Here is a 13,509-nt window from a genome sequence, read left to right on the forward strand (position 1 = left end):
GCAAATAAGAGGACACCCACTTAAATCTGAATTTCAGATAAACAAAGGGTTCTTTAATAGTGTAGGAATGACTCTCTTTTATCTGGATACTCTGTTCCCAAGGAGACTTCAACTTCCACTAGAATGTAAGATTCCTAAAGGCAGGGTTTCTGCATATTTTGTTCCCTGCTCTATCCCCAGGGCTCAGAACAATGTTTGGCACATTTTAAGTGCTCAATACATGCCATGTACTGGTAAAGTTTATTTCTTAGGCTTAGATGGTATGTACATGAGTGCCTGTTATATAACCTTTACATTAATTTTTTATGTCTGAAATGTACAGTAATACATTTTACAAGTTACAGTATTAATTAACCACTCTTATAAGGGGGAGGGGGTTGGGGGATGGAGTGGGAGTTTGGCACAAGTAGATGCAAATTATTATATATAGACTAGATACACAAGGTCCTGCTGTATAGCACAGGGAATTATAGTTAATATCCTATGATAAATCATAATGGAAAAGAATATAAAAAAAGAATGTACATATAGGCATAACTGAATCACTTTGCTGTACCAGAAATTAACATTGTAAATAAACTATGTGTTAGTTGCTCGGTCATGTCTGACTCTGTGCAACCCCATGGACCTTAGCCCACCAGGCTCCTGTGTCCATGGGATTTCCCAGGCAAGAATATTGGAGTGGGTTGGCATTCCCTTCTCCAGGGGATCTTCTCAACCCAGGAATCAAACCTGGGTCTCCTGCAGTACAGGCAGATTCTTTGCCATCTGAGTCACTAGGGAAGCCTACTTCAATTTTTAAAAAATCAATGCTTTTTACCCAATCTAACTGAAGGACTCAGTGGGGAATGAGAGTGTAAAATGGCTTGTGAATGGTCCCTTATCCAATTTAAACTCTAGACAGGGACGTGAACATGGGATAATCAGTCTTCAGGTGTGTCTTGCAGCAAGGGCACAGTGTAACCAGGTTGTGCTTTTCTCAGTTGTCTTATTTTGCATCTGCTACATTCCTCAGACCATGAAAAGTGTTTCTTTTGCCAGTGTTCTGACTCCATCGTCACATGGGATTTCTGCTCATGTTCTGAGGAGCCCAAAGCAGTGATTTTTCAGGGGGAGGGGGTAGGAAGGGAGACCTCTTTGGGGCATAACACATTTAGGGGAAGTACAGTTTAAGAAATCATATTTAATATTACCCTTTATTTTTGAAAATGAATAAAACATATATTTACTTCATACTTAACACTTCTACTAAACTATCCAAATAATGTAGTTTTTTTCTCATGGGAAAGATCAGTCACCAGCCTTCTGTTCCAGGTACCTGTCTGCAATAACAAGTCGTACCCTGACACCCCAGAAGTCACAAATCAGAGAGTTTTTCTTTGCTTTCAGACTCAGTCCTTAGACCTGTTAGGCAGGCTACCAAGTGAGGAAGGAAGGTTATAACTGTATCATCAGACTTTAAGAACATAGAAAAGTGATACTCCAAGACAAATCAAGTTGGAAAGGGAATTAGGGTCACTTGGGGTAAGTATCTAAACCCCTGAATATAGAATTCTGCCAGAGATACCAGAGGGTTTTGAAGAACAACTTCAAGTCCCCTTCCTCTGAGTGTGTGGAAACAATTAGGGGCAGGAGAGAGAAAGGAGATGATAGCATCACAGGGGTACTGAAACTCACTCAAAACTCTCAAGAAACTTCAGTGTTTCAATTTCTGCCCTTATCAAATATTTGACTAGAGAAACAATAATCCTGACTTTTCTTTCTTCACTTAGGTAAGTTACTGAGCTTCTCTGTGCCATGACACAGGGGTAGCAGCGGTGGTGGTGGCAGTGATGATAACACATACTCTCACAGGACTGCAGTGATGATTAAGCATAATAATGCAGGCAAAGCATCTTGGGTACCATGGTAACACTAAGAGTTCATTAAATGTTAGGTATTGTCATTCACATTATTGATAGCAATCCTGAGCAGAATCTATAAAAGTCCTGAGAAGTCGAGTAGCAGAAAGGACAGGAAGAAGAATGAACAGATTAAGATCAGTTGTTCCATAATTAGCAATTGAGTTTATTTGGGTTTGATCTGGGGCAAGCTGTAGCATCTTGTTAGAGGAGATGCTTGTAGCTGGGGTTGCTGACACAGAAAGTCTCATAGTGGGTGAGTGGGCCCATTTCAGAGGTGTACTCCTTCTCCTCCTGATGTTTTACAGCTTACACAACACTTGTAGGCATGTTTCTGATGCTCTCATTGGTTCTAGCCCTGCAGGTTGACATACTTATTGATGTTTTACACATGGAGAAATGGTCCTGCCCCATAATTCATGGTTAATGTAGGAGATGGGTCTCCTGACTCCAACCCTACATTCTCTCCATTACCAGTGCACAGAGACAGCAGCACGAGGACCTTGCACTCAAGTGCTCCACAAGAATTCCCACATATACAATTACTGCTCTCACACGTTCCACTATTTGGCAGACAACTTAGATGAAGAATGAGCACTTGGAGTAACACTTTGGAGAGGTTGTCATCTCCTGCCATATACAGTCTCATACTTTTCTCAGTGTTTGTCCTACAAATTTCTCCAAAATCTTATATAAACAATACAAATTATAGATATGCAAGATATATAGGCTTCTAAGATAATCAAGTAAGAATCAGAATACAAATCTTTACGATTCACAATATCTATAGCTTACTGTATATTTCTTTTTGGATAAGTTAAAGAATGAATATACCCTTCTTTTATCCCACTCCCCCACTGTTGGGCAAAATCAAACAAAAGCTGCTTGGGAGTGGATACTGCTGTTGCTAAGTCACTTCAGTCGTGTCCAACTCTGTGCAACCCCATAGACGGGGCCCATTAGGCTCCTCTGTCCCTGGGATTCTCCAGGCAAGAACACTGGAGTGGGTCGCCAACACTGGAGTGGGTCGCCATTTCCTTCTCCAATGCAGGAAAGTGAAAAGTCAAAGTGAAGTCGCTCAGTCGTGTCTGACTCTTCGCGACCCCATGGACTGCAGGCTCCTCCATCCATGGGATTTTCCAGGCAAGAGTACTGGAGTGGGTTGCCACTGCCTTCTCTGGGAATGGATACTAAGGACTGGTTTTAAGCATTCAGACTCAGCTCCTCTCTCATTGTTTGATCCCTCATAAAGAAGCACAAGAGAAGTATACATTATTCTTGCATTAGCATTCAGGATTTTACATGTATCTTTTAACACTCCAATAGAGTTACCTTAGATAATAATTTACCTAACTGATTTTTGTAAATAAAAACTCTAAAGATAAAAGCAGATTCTGCAAGAGATTAAACAACAACAAAAACTTTAATGGGCAGAAACTGCTTTGAAATTCTAGTTATCTAGGCAACTTATTCGGAGAAAGCAATGGCACCCCACTCCAGTACTCTTGCTTGGCTGCAATCCATGGGGTTGCAAAGAGTCAGACACGACTGAGCGACTTCACTTTCACCTTTCACTTTCATGCATTGGAGAAGGAAATGGCAACCCACTCCGGTGTTCTTGCCTGGAGAATCCCAGGGATGGCTGAGCCTGGCGGGCTGCCGTCTATAGGGTCGCACAGAGTCGGACACGACTGAAGCGACTTAGCAGCAGGCAACTTATTATGATTTATCCATTATTTAAAAAGAAGCAACTTGGTCTGAGCAAAGACACACACTAATGCACACACACATATACACACACACTCCAGAACATGGAGTTACCTGAGGCACAGCCGTTAACCTTCGTGGTGTGAGCCATGCTGGCTTGAATCCAATGATAGATCCAGAAAGGAGTGAGGACTCATGCAAATTTTATGCATCAAGTTCCCAAATGCATTCAACCTGAAACAATAAAGAGGGCCCCATCAAAATGGGTCATTTAAAAATATGTATAAATGCAAAGTCTTAGCTTTCTGTTTATAAAGATGACTGCCTATGGACAGAGCAAATCAGAAACGCAGGGAGAGGCAGCCTGTGGAGCAAGGTGGTGACTGCCCTGTATCTGGCCACTGGATGTTTAGAGTGACGCACCCACAGATGCACCCATGGACAGGGACTGAAAGCAGGTCTCTAAACACAATACTTCTATGGGAGATAAAATAGGTTCTCCAGAAATGTGACTTTTTGAGGAAGGTGTCCTCCAAATATAAATATGTATCATTTCACAAACTATTTATTGCTTTTAAACTTATCTTCCTTTCCAAATTTTGCTTCAACAGTTTCATTTTCTCAATTGCAATTTCAAAGCAGTTGTTGCACCAAATGTTCACATTTTTAAAAAAGATTAATTTCATGTGAATTCTCTTGTAAGATCTCAAGTTTTTCACTGATCCAGTCTTTTAAAACATAAATCTGATCCAGGCAGTCCTCGTCTTAAAAAAAAAAAAAAATCTGCTCTGTTCTGTTGGATAAACTTCAAATGACTTAGCATGACATGCAGTTTCGAAACATCAGGGTTTATGTTAGGCAACACATTTCTTATTTTATATTGATTTTCTACTTTAAAGTTAACTGAGATTACTACAAAACATTACAATCACAAAATTTAAAACAAAAAGAAAAAAAGCCCATTGCTCCAACCTTTGCTTCTGCAAAATACCTTTTGAAAAATATTGGTAAGGAAAGCAACAAAGGTACAGACAGGAATATTCCATTTCTTCCACTGTGCCCAAATTCTCACTCTAGACCAACAAAATCTGAAGAAATTGAGCTTAACGAATTCCAAGCTGAGAGATAAAGTGTAACTGAGAGACCTACATAAGCTCTTCCAAACAGGAGAATTCTAAAATAATAACATATCCATATATCCTGTATCCTAATGCAGTTATTGATGTCATTTAAGACCTGTTAATAATACAGTAAAGTACTCAAAGTATGTTGATTAAAAAAACTATTGTCACAACCTATTTTGTTAAAAATACATATGTACATATTTATACATCTCTTTAAAACAATTAGAAATAAATATACCAAAACAGTCATTGTGGTTGCCCTTCAGTGATGCAATTACCCATGATTTTAGCTCCTTCATTACTTTTGTAATAGTAATTATTTATAAAAAAGACATTAGATACTTCCTGTCAACTTGGTTTTGTTTGCTTTAAAATGAACTGGAGAAAGAAAAAAGCATTTTAAAGTGCTATGCAAAAGGCAACTATCAAGCCACGGTCATGGAGATTATAAGAGGTCAGAAACATAAGTAAACAAAAAGAAGGAAAGGGGAATCGGCTAACCCCTTTGATCACACAGGGTGAGAATTCCTTACTGCTTAGCTGGGGATCTTTTCTTCACTGTCTGAATGGGTCTGCACTACAGTTCAAAGCTGCAGCTCAGTGCACTCTGAGGGACCTTCTACAGGCTGCTTCTGACAGGCATGCTCCCTTGTGTGGCTTTTCTAGCTACAGTTGAGTACTGCTCAGCTTGCCCGCAGAGACTCAATTCTCACTCTTCCACTGGGAGGCCTCCTCGCTCCCTGTTGCTCCCCAGTTTCTATCTGGCAGCTCACCAAGAGGACAGGACAGCTCTAATCTCTCTGACTATGAGGTCATCACTTGACATTCTGTTGAAAATAGGCCCTGGTTCAGGTCCACGGCACTGAACTTGGAGAGTCAGAGCTCCGACTCTTTAGGGATAAAGAGTGAGCATTATGTCTGACAAATGTAGCTTTGTTAATAAAATAAGGTGGGGACTGGGAGAACTGAAGGAGTGGGGTGATGAGAGGGCAAAAGGAAGAAGCCCAGCTTCTGGAATTATTCAAGTAATTATACTTTTAAAAGCCAACAATAGCTAAAACTGTCTACTGGTCTCAGTCGAGTCCTGTGTGTGTGTTTGTGCGTGTGTGTATTCTTCCTTCATAGTGGCTTATAAATACCACCATTTAAACTCTTGAGGGAAAACTGAAGGCAAGAAGAAACATGCTGCTTGTGTTATGGGTGAATGAAGTATGTGTCAAGGTGTTTGGATGGATATGTGCCCAGAATCTTCAGAGTCAAGCTTCATGAACTTCGGTCCAAGGTCCTCTCGTGTTCTTGAACATCTTTCACCTGGCAGAAGATCTTTATCTCAGATCCAAACTGGTCTCTCCCACCCTCCCCCAAACTGAACAATAAAATCAAAATAAGGACAAAGCCTCAAATTAGGAACCACAGGCATATCACTGGTAAAATAACAAGACATTCCTGTCACTGGGTGTGGATCCTGGCAGTATCTGTGCAGAAACAAGTTTTATATTGTGTTATCGATCTTTCCCAGTTATTGTTCATGCCTGACAGGTGGCTTCAAACTGTGAGGACTCAGTCTTCTTAATGATATGCAGATTCTTATATCACTGCATTGTATAAACAATGAAAGGTTTGGCTGTGATCCATTCTCTGTTCCAGATCAATAAACTGCTTCTTTTCTCTGTCAGAGAAGACTGCAAACCAGTAAATCTTAACTAGTACAACAGTGGCTTGGTTTTGCTGGCTAAGAAAAAGCACTTCTTTGAAGGGATTTAGAAAAATACACCCACAAAGAAAATAATTTGCCTTCTTGCCTGTTTATTTAAAGAGACTGATTTGCATTGAATAACAGCTCCCCAAGTATGGTGCCGAAAATAATGTCGATGCATGAATTAACTTCATAGATGTATTAGTTTAATATGAAACAGATATGAAAAAGAGCTCACTTGATGTTTTATAAGAACATCAATGAAAACAAATAAGCAAAATTGAAACTTGTGCACTCTAAGCCAGTACTGCCAACCAATCAAATGCCAATGCCCTGGTTACAACCAAGATTATGATGGTGATGGTCACAACACTGATGACAATGCTGATGACCACCAGTGCTGATCAAGCGCTTACATTAGTTACTGAAATCTAAAATGTCATCTACTCTGAAGTGTACCATTAAGTGCCATTGGTAAAAAAAGATGTTGCTAATTAAATGCTAATAAAATGCTCCGAAAAATTACATTAATTGTAAGATATATCCTCATTTGAGAAGTGTTAAAACGTGCATCTTGAAATTGGTGAAATAATGTTATCTTTAAGGCACTTTTAAAGAACTTAACAGTTATTACATTAATTAAACCTTACAACAATCCTATGAAGTACCAACATCCTCTCTCTACATTTTACAGATAGGAACCTGAGGTTTAGAATTTGCTGAGGTCACATAGCTGGTAAATGAAAGAGCTACATTTTAGAGCTAAGGAATTCACCTACAGCTCATATGCCATGCTTTGTGATTAGTGACTTAAGAGTGAGAGCATGATTGCCCTAAGAAGTAAGAACTCACACGCATAGCGTAAAGTCCCTTTCAAGGAGTTACCTAAGGGATGTATATGCTTACTGCAAGGATGCTTTGTTTTAATCCCTTTTAGGTAGAAAGTTGTGTTTCAGAATTTTATGTAATATTGGTTTCAAAGCAATTACATTTCAAACTTTATTCTTTCAGATTAAATGTTTAAGAGCTTGAGGAGGTACCTCCTCAATATACCATGGTATACTCAATATACCCTGACACACAGGGTATATTTTAGCACTTATTGGTCATAATCTCTTCCAGACTCCACAAGATATCAATCTTGATTATTAATATTGATTCATTAGACTTTGCCATGAATGCCATTTGACAATTTCAAAAAATTCAGTGCTTAAGAAATTTTCCACCACTGAAAACAGGTGGGAGATTCTCAATGGAACTGTAGGAGTTTTTAAAAAATGGATAGGATAAAGGTAGTATAACTGGAATAAGAAACTTGCTGCTCAAAATGACAATTATGAAATGGGAAATAACCATTTTGATGTGCAAATTCTAGAATGTCTTTTATAACATAATGTTTTATAATTTATAAAGTTACAGAAGCAATATAAAGAATTTGACTTAAAATCTGGAAAAGACAAAACAGGCCAAAAAATGACAATTTACTATTTGACAATCCTAATGTTGTCATTGTTACCATCTGAGACTCTTCAATATATTGACTATATGCATATTTTAATTACTTCAACATGCTTTTAAAGACCTACACCATCCTAGAATCTGAACCAGTCACCATTTTGTTTCCATTTCAGAGACATAAGATAAACTATCTTATGTTGGTGGCGGCGCAGCACAGGAGCTACCCCACGTCTGAGGTCAGCAGCAGCGGCCGAGAGGAGCTACCCCATGTCCAAGGTCAGCAGCAGCAGCTGAGAGGAGCCACCCCACGTCCAAGGTCAGGGGTGGCGGCCACGAGGAGATACCACAGGTCCAAGGTAAGGAGCAGTGGCTGGGCTTTGCTGGAAAGCCGTGAAGAGATACCCCACATCCAAGGTAAGAGAAACCCAAGTAAGATGGTAAGTGCTGAAAGAGGGCATCAGAGGGCAGACTGAAACCACAATCACAGACAACTAGCCAATCTGATCACACAGACCACAGCCTTGTCTAACTCAATGAGATTAAGCCATGTCATGTGGGGCCATCCAAGAAGGATGGGTCATGGTGGAGAGGTCTGAGAGAATGTGGTCCACTGGAGAAGGGAATGGCAAACCACTTCAGTATTCTTGCCTTGAGAACCCCATGAACAGTATGAAAAGGCAAAAAGATAGGATACTGAAAGAGGAACTCCCCAGGTCGGTAGGTGCCCAATATGCTACTGGAGATCAGTGGAGAAATAACTCCAGAAAGAATGAAGGGATGGAGCCAAAGCAAAAAACAACACCCAGCTGTGGATGTGACTGGTGATAGAAGCAGGGTCTGATGCTGTAAAGAGCAATAGTGCATAGGAACCTGGAATGTCAGGTCCATGAATCAAGGCAAATTGGAAGTGGTCAAATAGGAGATGGCAAGAGTTAACATCGACATTCTAGGAATCAGTGAACTAAGATGGACTGGAATGAAGGAACTTAACTCAGATGACCATTATATCAACTACTGTGGGCAGAAATCCCTTAGAAGAAATGGAGTAGCCATCATAGTCAACAAAAGAGTCCGAAATGCAGTACTTGGCTACACTCTCAAAAACGACAGAATGATCTCTGTTTCCAAGGCAAACCATTCAATATCACGGTAATCCAAGTCTATGCCCTGACCGGTAACAATGAAGAAGCTGAAGTTGAACGATTCTATGAAGACCTACAAGATCTTTTAGAACTAATACCCCCCAAAAATGTCCTTTTCATTATTGGGGACTGGAATGCAAAAGTAGGAAGTCAAGAAACACCTGGAGTAACAGGCAAAATTGGCGTTGGGGTACAAAATGAACCAAGGCAAAGGCTAGTAGAGTTTTGCCAAGAGAACGCACTGGTCGTAGCAAATACCCTCTTCCAACAACACAAGAGAAGACTCTACACATGGACATCACCGCTCAACACCGAAATCAGACTGATTATATTCTTTGCAGCCGAAGATGGAGAAATTCTATACAGTCGGCAAAAATAAGACCGGGAGCTGACTGTGGCTCAGACCATGAACTCCTTATTGCCAAATTCAGACTTAAACTGAAGAAAGTGGGGAAAACCACTAGACCATTCAGGTATGACCTGAATCAAATCCCTTCTGATTATACAGTGGAAGTGAGAAATAGATTTAAGGGACTAGATCTGATAGAGTACCTGATGAACTATGGATGGAGGTTCATGACACTGTACAGGAGACAGGAATCAAGATCATCCCCAAGAATAAGGAATGCAAAAAAGCAAAATGGCTGTTAGAGGTGGGCTTACAAATAGCTGTGAAAAGAAGAGAAGCGAAAACAAAGGATAAAAGGAAAGATATAAGCATCTGAATGCAGAGTTCCAAAGAATAGCAAGGAGAGATAAGAAAGCCTTCCTCAGCGACCAATGCAAAGAAATAGAGGAAAACAATAGAATGGGAAAGACTAGAGATCACTTCAAGAAAATTAGAGATACCAAAGGACTATTTCATGCAGAGATGGGCTCAATAAAGGACAGAAATGGTATGGACCTGACAGAAGTAGAAGATATTAAGAAGAAGTGGCAAGAATACACAGAAGAACCATACAAAAGAGATCTTCACAACCCAGATAATCATGATGATGTGATCACTCACCTAGAGCCAGACATCCTGGAATGTGAAGTCAAGTGGGCCTTAGGAAGCATCACTATGAACAAAGTTAGTGAAGGCAATGGAATTCCAGTTGAGCTATTTCAAACCCTAAAAGAGGATGCTGTGAAAGTGCTGCACTCAATATGCCAGCAAATTTGGAAAACTCAGCAGTGGCCACAGGACTGGAAAAGGTCAGTTTTCAGTCCAATCCCAAAGAAAGGCAACGCCAAAGAATGCTCAAACTACTGCACAATTGCACTCATCTCACACGCTAGCAAAGTAATGCTCAAAATTCTCCAAGCCAGGCTTCAGCAACACATGAACCGTGAACTTCCAATGTTCAAGCTGGTTTTAGGAAAGGCCGAGGAACCAGAGATCAAATTGCCAACATCCACTGGATCACTGAAAAAGCAAAGGAGTTCCAGAAAAACATCTATTTCTGCTTTATTGACTATGTCAAAGCCTTGACTGTGTGGATCACAATAAACTGTGGAAAATTCTGAAAGAGATGGGAACACCAGACCACCTGACCTGCCTCTTGAGAAATCTGTATGCAGGTCAGGAAGCAACACTTAGAACTGGACATGGAACAACAGACTGGTTCCAAACAGGAAAAGGAGAATGTCAAGGCTGTATATTGTCACCCTGTTTACTTAACTTCTATGCAGAGTACATCATGAGAAACGCTGGGCTGGAAGAAGCACAAGCTGGAATCAAGACTGCTGGGAGAAATATCAATAACCTCAGATATGCAGATGACACCACCCTTATGGCAGAAAGTGAAGAAGAGCTAAAAGTGAAAGAGAAAAGTGATAAAGTTGCTTAAAGTTCAACATTCAGAAAACTAAGATCATGGCATCTGGTCCCATCACTTCATGGCAAATAGATGGGGAAACAGTGGAAACAAGTGGTGACTTTATCTTTTTGGGCTCCCAAATCACTGCAAGTGGTGACTGCAGCCATGAAATTAAAAGACACTTACTCCTTGGAGGAAAGTTATGACCAACCTAGACAGCATATTAAAAAGCAAGGACATGACTTTGTCAACAAAGGTCTGTCTAGTCATGGCTATGGTTTTTCCAGTAGTCATGTATCGATGTGAGAGTTGGACTATAAAGAGGGCTGAGCGCCAAAGAATTGATGTTTTTGAACTGTGGTATTGGAGAACTCTTGAGAGTCCCTTGGACTGCAAGGAGATCCAACCAGTCCATCCTAAGGGAAATCGGTCCTGGGTATTCATTGGAAGAACTGATGTTGAAGGTGAAACTCCACTATTTTGGCCACCTGATGCGAAGAGCTGACTTGTTTGAAAAGACCCTGATGCTGGGAAAGATTGAGGGCAGGAGGAGAAGGGGACAACAGAGGATGAGATGGTTGGAGGGCATCACCGAGTCAATGGACATGAGTTTGAGTAAACTCCGGGAGTTGGTGATGGACAGGGAGGCCTGGTGTGCTGTGGTTCATGGGGTCGCAAAGAGTCGGATATGACTGAGTGACTGAACTGAACTGAACATGCTAAGATTTGCTTCTTTAGGTACAAAAGTGGATATATCCAGCTCTTTGACAGACTCTCTCCCATCCACATCCTCTCTACATCACAAAAGTACATCGTCATCTTTCCAAGAGTATGCGTAAGGAAATGCCTCCAATGAAGGGGTTAAAACCATCTTGGAGCCTGCAGATGCCTCAGAGCCCTGCATGGCTCTGTTCCAGCTGGGTTGCTGGGAATCACACAGCTTACGCAACACTTAGAAGTAATGATGGCAAATTTTCTTTCTAGGAAATTTTCTGTGATGGAAATTTATCAGCTCATAACCTAGGCTAAAACCAGGTACTTCCCTGCAAAAAAAAAAAAAAAAGAGTAAAAGACAGTCTGAAGAAGAGTAGACCAATGAAAATTAGAATTATTAAAGTTTGTTTAAAGTTTACCACCTTCACATTTTTTACTTTAGAGGGAAGTAATGTTATGACTCAGGACAGGCAGGGATGTGAAATGGTATTTATTGAGTGCATTGGTTCACCTCTAATGGGGTTTAGGGAAAACAGACCATAGCAGAATCCTAAACCTTGATGTTATAAATAGTCTATATTAGTGAAGCCTTGCTCTTACTTAGGAAGCATCTCTCCTAGTGGTAGATTATGAGTTAAAGTATCAGTGCTTTTGCTTATTCAAATATTAAAGAATCAAACCAATTACAGATATAAGAGAATTAGTTTGGTACAGTTTGAAAGGCTTTTCCTTCATTACCTATTTAAATTATTTAAAATGTGCAGCTCTTTATTTACTGCTGTAGCAGATATTTTCCCTTTAATTCCTTCTGGATTTTTATGTGATAGTCTCTGTAATTACTTTTGAATTGATCAATATTGTTAATAACAAGTTCAAGGGTACCTGGACTAAATAAAAGGGGATCACAACACATTCTTAAGATTCTTATCTTCCAAAGAGTAGGTCTCCAAGTGTGGTTCCCAGACCAGCAGCAAAGCATGACCTTCTGGGACCTACTTAGAAATGCAAAGTCTCAGGCCACTCCAAACCTCCTGAATCATTAGCGCTAGGGTGGACCTTAAGTCAATGAGGACTTTAAAGCCAATTAGTAACATAATATAAATGATCTTATTTTTAAGTAGTTTGCTTAGGCTTTTTATTATCTTTAATGAGAGGTAGGTCAGGGCTCCTTCAGTTATAATATCATGGGGAAAGGACACTGGATCTGGACCTTCCAGGAACAGTTTATTCAGACCAGTCCTTTGATTTTAATTTTCAAAAAAATTTTATTTTCTAATCTTTAGAGCAGAAAGGTTCAGCCATGCTACACAGAAACTTTCCAGATATTCTTGTATTTTCCCCAGAAGATACAAGCTTATTTAAGGGAAACTTAAAAGAGGTCAAGTGCCTAGATCAGAAGGTACTTTATAATTTGCTGCCTGACAAAAGTTCCCCAAAAGTTAAACTGTGTTATCAATACAACATGTGCACTTCAACTGAAAATGGTTATGGGAAAAGCTGGAACCAGAAACCGAATCCGGAGATGTAAAAAGACAGCACTAGCATCTACTGTACCTCATTCACAGTCAAGTTCAAGTTGCTCTAAACAGGCCATTCAAGCTATTCCAGTAAGGCTGGAATACTGCTATCCTTCAGCTGAAATAAATCTCATTTATGCTTTTATCTTTTTAATATAGATTCAGAACATTCTCTGCTATTTTATTGTCTCAGGCTTTCCAGCTGGGACAAGCAGACTGCTTTCATGACTGTGCAAAAATCTAGCTGATGTTCATCCTCCCATGCTTGAGGGCAAATTCTAGTTTATGCAGGGTGGGGGCGTTGGCATCTGCCATGGAGATTTCATTTAAAACTGGGAAATGGCTGAGAATCCCTGTTTCCTGCTGGTGTTCCATTCTACTGAGAGATGCTCTGGGTAACAGCAGTGTGGTGACAGCCTGACGGGTCTCAGGTCACACCCAGGAGGAA

General features: G+C 40.2%; 1 protein-coding gene across 5 annotated transcripts in view; it reads right to left on the reverse strand.

Annotated features, from left to right (window-relative positions):
- The window catches only part of KANK1 (KN motif and ankyrin repeat domains 1), a 217,994-nt gene that overhangs the window by 57,375 nt on the left and 147,110 nt on the right, over window positions 1–13,509 (reverse strand). For all 5 annotated transcript variants that reach the window (XM_024996142.2, XM_010807860.4, XM_002689629.7 and 2 more), the window contains one exon: window positions 3,723–3,842. In XM_024996142.2, coding sequence (XP_024851910.1) covers window positions 3,723–3,759 — 37 coding nt within the window. In that variant the 5' untranslated portion in view covers window positions 3,760–3,842. The remainder of the gene's footprint in view (window positions 1–3,722; window positions 3,843–13,509) is intronic.

Source organism: Bos taurus, chromosome 8 (genome assembly GCF_002263795.3).
Source record: "Bos taurus isolate L1 Dominette 01449 registration number 42190680 breed Hereford chromosome 8, ARS-UCD2.0, whole genome shotgun sequence".
Taxonomy (NCBI): Eukaryota; Metazoa; Chordata; class Mammalia; order Artiodactyla; family Bovidae; genus Bos; species Bos taurus.